The sequence below is a fragment of the Meleagris gallopavo genome, chromosome 23, assembly GCF_905368555.1.
Source record: "Meleagris gallopavo chromosome 23, MGAL_WU_HG_1.1, whole genome shotgun sequence".
NCBI lineage: Eukaryota > Metazoa > Chordata > Aves > Galliformes > Phasianidae > Meleagris > Meleagris gallopavo.
Genome location: NC_139426.1, coordinates 3,223,692 through 3,237,957, shown reverse-complemented (window position 1 = coordinate 3,237,957; position 14,266 = coordinate 3,223,692). Strand labels below are relative to the sequence as shown.

General features: G+C 45.6%; 1 protein-coding gene across 4 annotated transcripts; it reads left to right on the top strand.

The window, feature by feature from the left end:
• The first annotated feature begins 646 nt into the window (after positions 1–646).
• Positions 647–13,043, top strand: ENO1 (enolase 1). Of its 4 annotated transcripts, none has more exons than XM_010722760.3 (12): positions 647–754; positions 3,707–3,800; positions 4,873–4,968; positions 7,058–7,116; positions 8,319–8,388; positions 8,584–8,717; positions 8,876–9,098; positions 10,506–10,703; positions 10,886–11,087; positions 11,461–11,569; positions 12,017–12,075; positions 12,588–13,043. In XM_010722760.3, the coding sequence occupies exons 2-12, from the start codon at positions 3,716–3,718 to the stop codon at positions 12,655–12,657; spliced, it is 1,305 nt and encodes a 434-aa protein (XP_010721062.1). In that variant the 5' UTR covers positions 647–754; positions 3,707–3,715; the 3' UTR covers positions 12,658–13,043. The 4 variants fall into 4 exon arrangements, with proteins under 4 accessions (XP_010721062.1, XP_010721061.1, XP_085098671.1 ...); XM_010722759.3 differs by lacking the exon at positions 7,058–7,116 and adding an exon at positions 7,382–7,440 and having other exon boundaries at positions 651–754; XM_085242545.1 differs by lacking the exons at positions 647–754; positions 7,058–7,116 and adding exons at positions 1,520–1,558; positions 7,382–7,440.
• The last annotated feature ends 1,223 nt before the right edge of the window (positions 13,044–14,266 follow it).

The window sequence follows — 14,266 nt, the reverse complement described above, 5'->3', positions numbered from 1 at the left end:
CTGATGCATTTACTGGTCCCCAAGCACGTGCCTTTGGGGCATCAGTTCCTTGTGCACAGCCAGAACCTTTTGTTCCCTACAGCCCGGGGGCTGGGCTGGACCCCCTCCTGTGCATGCATGCCTTTACCTTTACACCCAGCCAGTGATTTCAGGGGCACTGCAGCACCGAGCTGAGTCCTTGCAAAAGGTTTGGGTTTTGCATAGACTGCAAGCAAAATAAACGTCCCAATACCCACGCACACGCGCGCGAGAATCAATTCCTTTTCACGCATAAAGCTGCAGAAAAACCCTGTGCGTCGATGTCCCTGGCTTTCTGTGCAGACCTGCAGTGGTTCGGTGCGCAAGGAGAAAAAAAAACCTTTCTGCACACCCAACTCCCGTTCCTTGCACGCACCCCACTCCACGCAGCACCGCAGCACCGCCGCTTCCCGCGCTCAGCGCGCGCTCCCGCCACCCGCCGTGAACCCGCCTCCTGCCTCCCCCCCCCCCCACAGTGGGATTTTCCACGCGCCGTGTGCACAACCGGGCAGGCAGCCTCGGCACGTAGCGCACGCCCTCTGAATCGCCGCTGGCTCGAGGCGGTGCCGACCAATGGAAGATCAGCATGCGTTAGAATCGCCCAATAGAGAAGCCGTAGGTGGCCGAGCTGGCCAATAGAAGGTGGGAGGTGGGCAACTAATCTGCATGAGGTGGGTATAGGCTGGCGTGCGCTCAGCTGCCCGTTCTCAGTTAGCGTTGAGCCGGGTGTGGAGAGGTGAGCGGTGGGCTGGGAAGAGGGCGGCGGTGGGGGGAACTGAGCTGAGCTGTGCAGAGCTGCGTGCTGCTGCCCGGCTGGGTGAAGCACAAGCGCCGCTCCTCTCAGATCGGAGCTGGGCGGTCGGTGGGCCTGCGGGCCCCGTGCCTAACTGCTGGGCTGCGGGGGGCGGCAGCGCGGTGCGTCCCGGCGGCGATTAACATCTGTCTCTTAATGATTAAACAGCACGTCGCGCTTTGGACCTATCCCCTCTTTAGCGGCGCTGGATGTCCTTCAGCTTCATGTCAAATACTGAATGTCTTACGTCAGCGCCTAAATCTGGGTGCTTGGGCTCTCCGGGCGGGATTCAATCCCGTTTATCTGCAGGCGGCACTGCGGGGCGCGGCCCCCCGTAAAGCGATGCCTATCTGCGGGCATTCGTGTACGGAAAAACCGCGGCTGCCGAGGGGATCTTGGCCTGTGTGCCGTTACACGCGGCTGAGTCACGGGGCAGGGCTGCGGCAGGAAGCGGTGCAGGCGGTGCACGCAGCACGAGGCTGCGGATCCAGGCCTCCATCTTGATGAGGGAGAAAGGAGTCGGTGAGGCTTTGAGTCGTCCCGTGCCGCACGGTGTTAAATTGCCTTACAGCGTGCTGCGTTGGTGAGCCGAAACCACGTGGGACGCGGGAATGAGAGCAGGAGGTGCCGGGTTTGGTCCAGGCAGAGCGTTGGCTAGGATTTAAGCCAGTGAGGTAAAGGATTAATGAGCAGTAAGGTTATTTTTTTTTTCAGGGTGGTCGTATGAGAGTTGCAGACTTAAAGCGTGTAAGCGTCACTGATAACTGCATGGCAGCTCTGTGATAAGCACTCTCAATTAATTAGGCTAGTTCTGTGGCCAAACTACTACTGGTTTTTATTCTCCGTACTGGTTCTTGCAGTGATGTGTGAAGAGAAATGCACGTGTTAAGAGAAACGTGGCTGCAAAACAGCTTTCATGCATTAATCTCTTGGTAATAAAATTGGCAGTGAGCTTGCAAATCACTGTAACTTTAATTAGAGCCTGCTCTATTGTTGGAGTACTGCATTCCCTGTGCAGAGCACAGCATCAGGGAGTAGGTGGTGACTGATAGGACTTGATGCCTTGGCTGTAATGTGGCCTTGGAGGAGGTAACAACATGGCTGCTGCCAGCGAGGCCTGGGAAGCCAACGGGAGGCGCTGACCTTGCTAGCAGATTAGAGTACAAAACAAGGTTTAAGGCAATATGTGCATAAACGACCCCTCTGCTATCAGCGTGTTTGGCTAGCTCCTTCACAAAGTACAAAGGTCTGGAGAGGCCGCACAACTGTCCAAACTTGTGTACAGTTAGCCTTCCTGCAGCTAGGCCTGTGTGTGGGTCCTTCATCTATCTGCACAGATGGAGGCAGAACACATCTCCATAGCTTGTGGTGAGCTGAATGCTACCAGCTTTACCCAGGGGAAAACTCAGTAGGAAAACAGTTTCTTGAATACAGCAGTGCAAAGCGCAGGGAATTCTTGGAATGGTGCAGTGCTGTGAAATGCCTCCTTATGAAAGAAACAGGGAGGGACTATTGGGGAGGTCATTTCCAAGGACATTTGAGTAATGTCAGATCTGGGGTACCAGTGGAAGCTCCAGCATGTATTGCTGGGGTGACACCTTTGTGAAGGTGAACAGGCAGTTCTTGCATTGCAGTGAGACTTCCTTGTGAGCTGCCTGTGCTCTCAGAGAACAGAGCACCTTATGTCTTGTAGCAGATCTGCTGTGCCTTGCCTTCCTTTTCAGAACCAGGTGCCAGTAGAAGAAGCTGCAAAAGCATTTTTCTGATCACAGATAAGTGGGGATTGTTCTTCTTAGTGGTTGCTTGGAGAATGTAGCAGAAAGCTCTATCTGCATAGATGAGACTCCTAACATGGAAGTTGCAGGGATTTGTCTCTAGCTTGTATGTTCACTGATTGAAGTTAAGTAGAGACTGCGTGGAGGGCAGTTGGAGCCAGCTGCTCTGCTTCTTAGGACAGTTGTATCGTCTGTCAGGGTGTGAGCCTTACAGTAAGGCAGAGGGTGTCTAAAATATCTGAGCTGCCTTATACAGCTCAGAGGCAAGGCAGTTTGAAGGGCAGTTTGTTCCAGGGGGACAAACTGAATGGCTACCTGTCTTTTAATGTGGGGGAGGAAAACTTTCCTGTGAAGGAAGAAAGGTGGTGAAACTGCCTTCCTCCTGTGTTGGTACAAGCAGCAGTACTGCTGAGAGCCTCGTCTCAGTAACTGAGGGGAGATTCGTGACCATTTTGTCATACAGAGCTGCCACCCACACGGGCATGCCAGAAGGTGGCTTCCAGATGGTTCTGAAGCTGAGCTTTCTCTGCAGATGAACTAGTTTTGGTGCTGGTCCATGGCTTGCAGGCATTCATCTGACTTGATTCTTAAAGTACTATCTAAGCTTACATAAGGCATTCCTTACTTATTCCTTTCTTAAGTAGGGATGTGAGATGGGGGCAGGAGGAAGTTCTCAAAGGCTGTGGTGGTCTGTCTTCCCTGTGAGAGGAAAGGCTATTCCTGTATATGTTCCTTTTAAGAAAGGGCAAAACTGCTGGTGCTTAGTTAGAGCTGTGGGTGTCTGTTTCTATTTCAGGACAGGTTACGTTGGGCTCTGGACAGCTGCTGTGCAGACTAAGAGCTGTTGCCCTCGAGTCTTTTAGCAAAAAGAATTCTAACTAGCTGCAGAAATTTCCTGTATTGGGATTACTTGACTGATTACTTTTATATGCTGAGCATATAAACTTCTGGTTTTAGATGGTTCTTCCTGCTTAGGTCGAGGTTCCTCTCCTCCTTGTGTAATGCTCCAGTCAAGTACTAAATGTTTTCTTACTTAAAGTGTAAAGCAGTGTTTCTGAGTTGTTCCAGTGACTGCTGGTGTCACTGCTGTTTATGAATTAATGCTCAGCTCTTTTGGCAGGTGTTCAAGATGTCCATTCTTAAGATCCAAGCCCGTGAAATCTTTGATTCTCGTGGAAATCCCACTGTTGAGGTAGACCTCTACACCAACAAGGGTGAGTCCTTAGTAAATGTTTCTCTATGTTGCACAAGTGTTAATGCAAACAGTGCCATGTGCCTCCCTCCCCTTGTCCTGAGCTTAACTTGGATAGCATTGGCCAACTTAGTTAACACCTTCTTCCTGTCCCTAAGGAGTTCCTAATGGACTTAGTTTTTCTATGTTCGTTTGAGTCTGTTTGACTGCACTTAAGCATGTTTAAATTCTCAAGCTCTGTAATGAAGGTCTTCTGCTGTGGAATTGAATCTTGGGTAAGGTTTTCTTCTCTGCACAGGTAATTAGGCAGGACCCAGCATCTTCTCTAATTGGGTTTTCACATATAACATCTTATATTTCTGATTATTATGATTTTTCCTTGGCTTCTGTTAGTTGTTTGTACCATATTTGATAGGATCTGACAGAGGCATTATACAGACACAGACCAGTGTGGTTCAGTGGAATGAGCAAATACAATGGCAGTAATACACTAACTAAATAGCTGATCTTTTTGCCTCAAAAGATTAATGCAGTCATTTAATGAGATTTCCCCTGCTAAGCTCTTGGCCTAAGTGGGATAAGGGAAAGGCAGGAGATGGAAGGCTGGCATCTTTGAACAACAGGCCAAACAGACTCCAATTTGCTCTTGAAGTTCAGCACCCTTAATTGGAAGAATGAGTGGTCTGAAGAGCTCAGATGAGCAAAACAGGTCCCTGAATTGTCTCATGTGCCACATCTCACAAGAGCTTAAGAGCTCAGTGGCTAGACTGGCCTTAAAAGTAGATATAGTAGAAAAAGTAGAATAAACCTGCTGTATTGGAAGGTGAATGGGTAGCTTTCCAAACACGCAGTTGAAATTCACACAGGAAGAGAATATATATTTGTCTGAGGGAGTGAAAGCTTGCTGTGGGGAGACATTGTAGAATTGGTGACACTAATGGAGCAGACAAATTGTGTAGGGTCACTAAGATCTGATTTAGCTATGACCTCCCCTATCTCTGTGGGTGGAAGCACGCAGTAGGTTGGGATGATGTGGGTGAAGCATGCTTGGTGGTTTTCCATGTGCTAAGGCAATTGTTTTTTGTTATAAACAGGTCTGTTCAGAGCTGCTGTTCCCAGCGGTGCCTCAACTGGAATCTATGAAGCTCTGGAGCTTCGTGACAATGACAAGACACGCTACTTGGGAAAAGGTAAACCTGAATATGGGTGCCCGGCTTGGCTAGTTACAGTGGAAGCGTTGCTGCTGAAGTTAGGCTAGATTGCATTAGAAGAAACCTGGGCTCCTTTACTGCCTCCCATAGCCTGTACAAGGCATGGCAATGAGGTGAAAGTGATGAAAGGTAAGATATGCATACCTGCACATAGGCTGTGCAACTGGAATGAAGGTAAGGCACAAACTGCAGGGTTTCCCCAGAGGCCTGGGCAGAGTGACTGCTTCCAGCAGTGCATGTGGAATTCAAGTGTGCCAGCTGGCTGAGTGTGTCTGTAGTACTGCATGCTGAGACATACTTAGCTGTTGCACTTTTTGTTGCCTTACATGTTGCTGTAAGGTACAAAGAGTGCTTCACTGCAGCTAGTCACCAGATCTCATAATAGAAAAAATTCAAACCACTATTGTTAAATGTTTTACAGTGGTCACAGTAGACACTCATTAGATCCCAACATGCAGAGTCCTGAATCTGTAGTTCATGCCAACTGCTGGCAATGGGAAACATGCAACACTACAAGAGGAACCACTGAAATGCTTCCATTTCAGGCTGCATCATAGCTAAAGCCATTTGACCTTTGTCTTTCACTGTGGATAGTCATAATACTGAAGTTTGTTTTTAGTTATTATATTTTAATTGCCTGTGGACTGATGTCCTGGAAAGTAACTAACCAGTCAACAGACTGGTGTAGAAAGTAGCACAGAGGGAAACGAGTAACAGTGTCGAAGAGGACATTAATAAACTTCCTAGTAGCAATTCTTCAGTTACTTTTAGGACTTGGACAGCAGGACCCCACTTTAACTTGCTGATGTAAAAGTATTGGTGATAGTTTCCAACTCTATACAGTCAGTTCTCTCAGTTGTAAGGTTAATTGTCTTTACTCCAAACTTTCCTTGCCAGGCAGATGAAAGTAAGCTGAAATATTTTGTGCCTATTAAGAGCAGTCAGAGTGGTAATTACTGCTTAAGATCCATGATGACTACTGCTGCAGTACAAAATAAACTGCAGATGACTGAATATACCAAAGAACAGAAGAGCTTCTGCTATCCACTTAAGGCATCTTTTCCCTGAGCAATATAAATGTGTACTTAGCTCAGTGTGCTAAATGTGTGTGTGCTTAGAGCTGCTAAACCTGATCCTGTAGCCACTTCTTCATGGGCAGTTAACTAGACAGCATAGTCTGAATTTCCTCAGTAGGCTGTCACAGCTCAGGGTTTTGTATCACCTGGCAAATAACGAGTTGAGAAACACCTCACCATATGGAATGAGTTATAGATAGCTGGAAGATCTTCTGTAATATAAATTTCTAGACTTAAATGTCTGAAAGGCAATTAATGCAGTTCAGGGTATGCTTAATCAGCATTTATTAGGTTCTGAAGCTTAGGTTTCCAGGGATATTTAAATGCTCTGCAGGGATGACAGCATTCCTTAGGCTGATGTTGGTAGCTGGCAACTGATCTGTGCTTATGGGAAAGAAGTTGATGCTGGAGCTCTTGTTTTTACCTAGCAATGATCCACAAAGACTAAAAAGGTGCTGTGTTCACATGCTCTTCCTTGCTGTGGTAGCAGCCCACTTGAATTCTTACATCTGGGTACAGACATTGTATTTTCTTTGGCATTGCATCAAGTGTGAAATACATGTGCTAAGGTGATGCTTCAGTAGTGCTACAAAACGATGGCAAATAAATGCCTGAGCTGTTGGATGCCTAACTTCCAGGAAAACCTTTTTCCTTTCCCCCACTCATAGAATCTGCCAATGGTAGGCTATCCTAAAACCTGCTCTAAATGCTGTCATTTGGCCACTCAAGGTTTGGGTCTGCATTTGATTCTGCAGTATCAAACCATGGTGGGAAGAACAAAAACACAGCCTGGCTGACTGCTGCACAACTTTCTCTGCCCTCTGAACTCTTTTGTTTCTGGACTACTGCTCAGTGTCAGACACTTGGGGACCTGTAGGTCTGTTTCTCTATTTGTGACCTTTGCTTTTTCTTGCATGATTGACTTTTTTTTTGTCTTTGGCTGTGAGCCTTCATCTCTTCCTTGATTCTCTTGTCCATTTCGCTTCTGTCAGGTGTATCCAGAGCTGTTAAATATGTTAACGAGTTCCTGGCGACAGCATTGTGCACACAGGTAATGGATGTGCTTTTAGTGCAACCTTGTCACTTGGACAGACTTCTCCAGTGCATGGTTTTGCAACTAACATTGCAGCAGGCATTTCTAGATGATTACTTCATGCAACTTCATTCAGTTGAGGTGGTGTCTTTACATGTTCAGCAGTGAGCTCAGGTTGAACTGGGATTTGAATAGCATGAGATTGAGATGGTATTGAGATCATCTACTAATGCCTGCATAACAAGTGTGGTTGACCAGTGTCTGATTTGCTTGTTCTTTCCAGGTGTCTCAAAAGCTGTTGAGCACGTCAATAAAACAATTGCACCTGCACTGATTAGCAAGGTAGGAGCAATCTGTCTTCTGCTAACATCAGTTAATGCCAGTCCAGTGCATCCTAGCAGATGTGTTTTCTCTCTAGAAGTAGTTACAGGAACTGCATTACCTGGGGGATGTTAGCCTGTGTATTGGAGTGCATGAGAAAAAACTGACCAACAGTAATTGCTTCCCTTAATGATTGCATCTCTAACACTTAATCAAAAGAATCTCCAGCAGTGTGCAGCAGCACTTTAGCACCTGGAAGTCTCAGTGCAGTGCATTTAAGATGCAACCTGCGTTCTGTTTGAAAGGGTGGCTGAATGGGGAGGGGGGTGAGAGGAGGGGCACAATGATGGTGGCTGGGTTTTGTCCAGGCTAATTTGGAAGGTAGTCTTAAATGAATCATCGTGCAGTTGACTTGAGAGACACTTGTGCCTTTTGTGAGCACTAAGCCTTAGCTGCAAATGACGGGGCAAGATGGTGATAATGCATAAAGTGCACATCCTCAGCTACAATTCCTAACAGTATGTATTGAGTTACAGATGGGCTTGTAAGCCAGTTGTCTTTGAGCCTGCAGTAAGGGAGCAGAGCTCACAGATGGGAGCTTTCCCCCAGGTCAGGCTCATAGTAGTGTAACTCTGTCCACAGTGAGAGCCTGGCCTTACAGCTCTGAATGCAAAGAATAAAAGAAGCTTTTGATGTGTCAAGCTTAGGTCAGCCTTGTGATGTGTTGGAAGTGACCAGAAGAAGCTGCTGTTTGATAGCAGTAAGAACTAGATTACTGTTGGTAGTTGTGCTTAAGCAGTTCCTAATGCCTGCCAGGGAAATAAAGCTGCAGTGGGTAGGTGGGAGTTCTCTGAGCCATGTTGCTCTTCACACAGTGTTTTGCCTGTTTCTCTCTGCAGAATGTCAATGTGGTGGAGCAAGAAAAGATAGACAAACTGATGCTGGAAATGGATGGAACAGAGAACAAATGTAAGTGGGTTTTGTGTTGTATTGAGGCATGAAAAATTAAAGCTGTTGAATAGTTCTAATGTACTGCACACTGCTTCTGGTAAGGTAAATGGCTTATGCTGTGCACTTAGCTAACAGAGACCATGATTGTGCTGATATTGCTGAATCTCTTCAGGAGAATGTAATATTTCTGTATACGATCTGTTCCTATTTCAGCTAAATTTGGTGCCAATGCCATCTTGGGTGTGTCTCTGGCTGTTTGCAAAGCTGGTGCTGCTGAGAAGGGTGTCCCCCTGTACCGCCACATTGCTGACCTTGCTGGAAACCCCGAAGTCATTCTGCCTGTTCCTGTAAGTTTCCTTATAAGACTAGCTAGAGGCATGATCTGACCAAGTGCTTGCAATGCCATTTGGTCTTGGGTTAAATTATCTTGATAGTGAAGTATCTCTTGCTGTTGTCTGCTCACAATGAAATATGTTAAATGACTTTTCCTTTGGATTTCTCCAAGGCTTTCAATGTCATCAACGGTGGCTCCCACGCTGGCAACAAGCTGGCTATGCAGGAGTTCATGATCCTCCCTGTGGGTGCTGACAACTTCAAGGAGGCAATGCGCATTGGTGCAGAGGTCTATCACAATCTCAAGAATGTTATCAAGGAGAAGTATGGCAAGGATGCAACCAACGTGGGTGATGAGGGTGGCTTTGCCCCCAATATCCTTGAAAATAAAGAAGGTAAAAATGATCTTAGTGTGGGAGGAGACCTAACCAGTTGCTGCTGTTTCTTTGCTCTGCTTCTGCTCTGGAGATTTCTAAGATCTTATATGGATGTAGTCCAATCTAGGTGGTGTGCCTTCCTTACCACTTCTGTACTGGCTTTAAGCAATCTTTGCACTTAGCACTTGAAAAGGGTGGTGTGGGCATGTCAGTGTGTCGTTGAGGTTTTCTAATGTCAGTAGTCACAGTTTAGTGGAATTGCTGTGGTTTTCTTTTTGCTGACAAAGAAGAACATTTTAACTGTAATAGGTAATGTGTGAGGTTGCATTCAGGTCAACTTGGGAGGCTGAAGCATTCACTGCCTCCACAGCCAGACAGCTCTGTTCAGAGGCCTTCAGGGAAGTGGGGACACAGTCTGTCTTATGGGAAGTCAAATGCTTGTTCCTACCAAAAAAGTGTGCACCAGAAAGGGCTTATTTTCTGCTTTCTGTGTGGAGGTGATAGTAAGGCCAGTACAGTACTACAACTCCGTAATCACTTGCGTGGTTTAAAGCTGCTAGTTATATTGTTGGCCTCTGAGCTGCAGTTGCCTTTTCTGATACCGAAGGTGAGGAGCCAGTACTGGAAATTGGTGTGTTTGAGTCCTGCAGGAGTATGCAGCTTTTACAAGGTCTGTACACTAGCAGACCTCAATGAAGATGACTTTGGATGACTATTACAGTCCAAGGAATCTGTGTTACTGGCAGCAGCTGCTCTTGCAGCTTGTATGACATATTAGTATCTTTTAAAAACACTTCATGTAAGCTTCCTACTGTAAATAGCTTGGCTGACCTGACAGTTAGGCTTGGAGTTGGGAATGCTTAAAGAGTCTTCCAGGTTGTGAACGTATTGGATTTCATTGCTTGGATTCTGCTTAAAGCAGAGTAGCATAGTGGGTAGTATGTAGATACTTGTACAGGAATGGCAATCTAACTCCTCAGTACAAGAGGAGAACAGCAGATGTGAAGAGGAGGTGCCCTGTGCAGTAGCAAGCTGTGCATTGCATTGTATGTCAGTATTTAGGTGTAACTTTCTGTTACAAACAGCACCTGATCTGGGGTTTAAAGGGATTTAAGTATGGTCACTGCTTTCTGCCCACATTCATAAAGCTGAAAGATGATGTAGTATCATCTAGTCTTCAGCTTTTTGGACTGTAGTCCTGCCTAAAGAGACTAGCAATTGCTGTCTTGGGGGTATTAAAATTTGAGTACAGTATTCAAGTAGTATCCTGTTCCAGTTATTTCAGAAGATCCTTTTCTGTGTGGCCTTCAGGCTTTTTGTAGGGAGTAGTGGAAATTCTTGCCCAAGTGAATGTTCTCCTAGCAAAAGAACAGCTTTGTGTTAAGGTGTTCAACAAGATCTCAAAGTTATCTTCCAATGTTTCAGCTTTGGAGTTGCTGAAGACTGCTATTGGCAAGGCTGGCTACTCTGACAAGGTTGTCATTGGCATGGATGTGGCTGCCTCAGAGTTCTACCGTGATGGAAAATATGACCTGGACTTCAAATCCCCTGATGATCCCAGCAGATACATTTCTCCTGACCAGCTGGCTGATCTGTACAAGGGCTTTGTGAAGAACTACCCATGTAAGTTCCAAAGTTCCAGGCCCGTATTAGTAGCAGATAATAAGGATTGATTGCTGAAGGAAGAGTTGAGGTGCAGCCTCCCTTATGTGCAGATCAAGAATAGTGAGCTTCCTGGAAGTTGGAGTGGGTAGTACTTGTTTGAAAGCAGCCTGTGCCCTAAAGCTCTTTCTGTCCCTCTGCAGTGGTGTCCATTGAAGACCCTTTTGACCAGGATGACTGGGCTGCCTGGAAGAAGTTCACTGCCAGTGTTGGCATTCAGGTGGTTGGCGATGATCTGACTGTGACCAACCCAAAGCGTATTGCCAAGGCTGTGGAGGAGAAATCTTGCAACTGCCTGCTCCTTAAGGTCAACCAGATTGGCTCTGTGACAGAGTCTCTGCAAGCGTAAGTTCTCCCTTTTCTACCATGCTAGGGTAAGGGATCCTGTGTTGCATAAGAAATTGTATAGCTGAGGGGGCTGAACAGAGTCTAATGGAATAGAAATCTGATGATGAGGCATTTGTGAAGGGATGAACAATTGTTAACTCAGAGTATTGGCAAGTAAAACCTGTACCTTCACATCCTTCAAATCATATAGGCATGTCAGACACCAGGTGTAAGCACGTGTAAAAGCAGCTCTGCGGCATTAAGCTTTCACATGTACTGAAGAGCAGTTCTGCCTTGCCAAATCTGGGAATACCCAGTGTTTGGCAGTCTCACCAGAGCAAAGGCTGCTATGCAAATGAGGATGATGTGACACTTTGCTTATCTCTTCCAGTTGCAAGCTTGCCCAATCCAATGGCTGGGGTGTGATGGTGAGTCACCGCTCTGGAGAAACAGAAGATACCTTCATTGCTGATCTGGTGGTTGGTCTCTGCACTGGTCAGGTTTGTGTCTGTAGCTGCTGTAACTTGCCTTCTTGCTTGATTAGATAATGTGATGATGAAGCCATGATGCATTGCAGGTGGGCTATTCTGTGACTTAAGGCATGAAGAGTTCCTGCTTCTATATGCAGGAAGATCATCTGCTTCATGGGAATGTGACACTGGAACATACTATCTTGTGTAAACTCACCTTTAACCAGGAATTAAAAAAAAAAAAAAATCTGAGTAAATGCCATTAGGTGTGTCAGGATTTCCAGGCAGTGAATCTGTTAGTGAATGAACAATGGTTACTTCTCCCAAACTCTATCTTGGTTGAGTGTACAGGAATTCATAGACTGATGCTGAAATAAAGCTTGCCATTGTGTTGATTGATCTGAATAGAGTAGCTCTATTTGCATCTGTGGCCTTGCTTCTGCTGTAGTTACTGATGAATTTTGGTTTCCCTTTCAGATCAAAACTGGTGCCCCTTGCCGATCTGAGCGCCTGGCCAAGTACAACCAGCTGTTGAGGTGAGACTCTCAGTGGGAAAAAGATTGTGAGTTAGGACATGAAATAGGTCTGCATTAATGCATTTGGATCCAGCTTGCTCTTAAGCTGCTTGGTTTCTGAGATGCAGAAGTACATAAACTGACACCGGCAGAGATGTTTCTGGGTTGGTGGTTGGCTCAATGGTGAGTTGGATTAGTTATTATCAAAGTGGAGATAAAATAGGAATGTTATACAAAGCATCCTGTGATATTATCTCTCTGAGAAATTGTCCTCCTCTCTGCATGAGATATTTCCCTTGGATGAGAGTTTGAAGTGTTTGAGCAGGATTACTTAGGAGTAGCAACCAATGTAGCGGAGTATTTGTGAGTTCTGAAGCTACCTGGAGGGAATGGACTTGTGACTGTGTATTGTTAGTAGTATTGTATTATTGTTAGCACCAGGCAGATCAAGTAGTCCAGTGTAAGGCTCGCAGTTGTGCGAATGCAGCTCTACACTGACTGCTCATACCAGCATTTTGTTGCCTTTCCATCAGAATTGAAGAGGAGCTTGGCAGCAAGGCCCGCTTTGCTGGAAGAAACTTCAGGAACCCTCGTATCAACTAAGCTGTTTGGATCATACAACCCTGTTCTGATTTAAAGCACTAGTCACCTGTTTAGATCACAGTTTCCTGTATTAGAAAGATAAGGGCAGCTGAAGGAAGAAGTTAAGTTTGCAGGTCCTCTCCCTTCCCCCTAGATGACCCCTTTACCTAGTGTTCTCACCAGCTCTGATCTGTTACTTGCAATGCTCTACTGCTTTTCTAGAACAGTCCCAGTGGGATTTTGTGTGGTAAACATCTCTGGAGCCACGACCTTCTAACACTGGGCATAAACTCTTCTCTGTTCTTCAGTGTTTGGAGCTGTGACTTGCAATGCAGTAAGAGGTACCTGCAAACACAAATAGTAGTGTTTTTACATGTGACAAATAAAAGCATCCAACAACCCAACAAGGTGTGACTTGAGTTGTTTTGGAAGAGGCTGAGGAAGATGGATACCTTCTGTTAAACATGTCCTGTTTAAAGTTGTGCTGACTGAGATGGACTGTGGCTGGGAGGTGGATTTAAATTCTTTGTGACCAATAGACAATTAGTTGAATGTATGTCTGTAATCAAGAAGTAGCCTTAAGGATATATTTAGCTGTGTAGAAGTAGGACTAGGAGTAGGTTTCTAACTAAGAGATCAATTATAATCCTGGAGGGGAAGAGGAAAGCTCAGGACTTCCTTGACATAGCAGAGGGTGAGTTGTGTCCTAGCGAGTGCTGTGACTGACATTTACAATAGGCTGCTGCAGATGTCTGCTTGTTCATCTCTTCAGTAGTGAAGAAATTCAGTGATAGCCTTGGTGCATAGCAAGAAGCTGACAGTGATATTGCAAGTGAATTTTGCAGCCTCAGTTGAATTGTGGAGCAGTACTGTTGCAAAACCTTGCCCCTTGAAGGGGGGGGGGGGTAAGGGAAAAGCTATACATCAAATAAGTTAATGCAATGATTCTGGAAGATTGTTGTGTAGTTTGTAAAGATTTTTATCTAACAGCACAAGAAAGTCCAATAAGAGTGGGGTGCCATATTGAATTAAAACCTTAGTTAAATACAGCAATTGGTTTTATGTTCATTAATAGCATTGTAATACTAGTTATAATTGAAAATGGATGTGATGGCTGCACTTAATTTTTACCCTATTAGCAGCTAGGTACTGCATTTCACACGGGGGGGAGGGAGGAAGACTTCAGGGGCTTTCCAGCTGTTGGAAAACAGATGGCTGTAAACAAAGACATAGGAGCTAATACTTATATTTCCAAAAGCTTTGTTCAGGTCACAGCTCTGCTGCTTCAGTGGGGAGAGAAGTTGCAAAGTACAGCTCGTTCCCAGTCAGTGCTGATCTTGGAGATGAAGAATACCTTTTTGTCTGAAGAGTGTGCCACCAGTGCTGTTCGGGTGAGCCTTTAGCAGGGAGGAGTTAGAATAGTAAAACCTTATCAGACAGGGAAAATGGTGCATAATTGAGGGAGGGGTTGTTAAAGCCAACTCTTAGGGCTTATGATCTTTTCCATAATGACTGATTTATGAGGAAGAGATGAATTTGATTCACTTCAATGACTGCTATTCAAGTCCAAATAATCAAAGCACCCACGGCTGGAAATCAGTGTTGTCAGGAGCACAGCAGTGCCCCATTG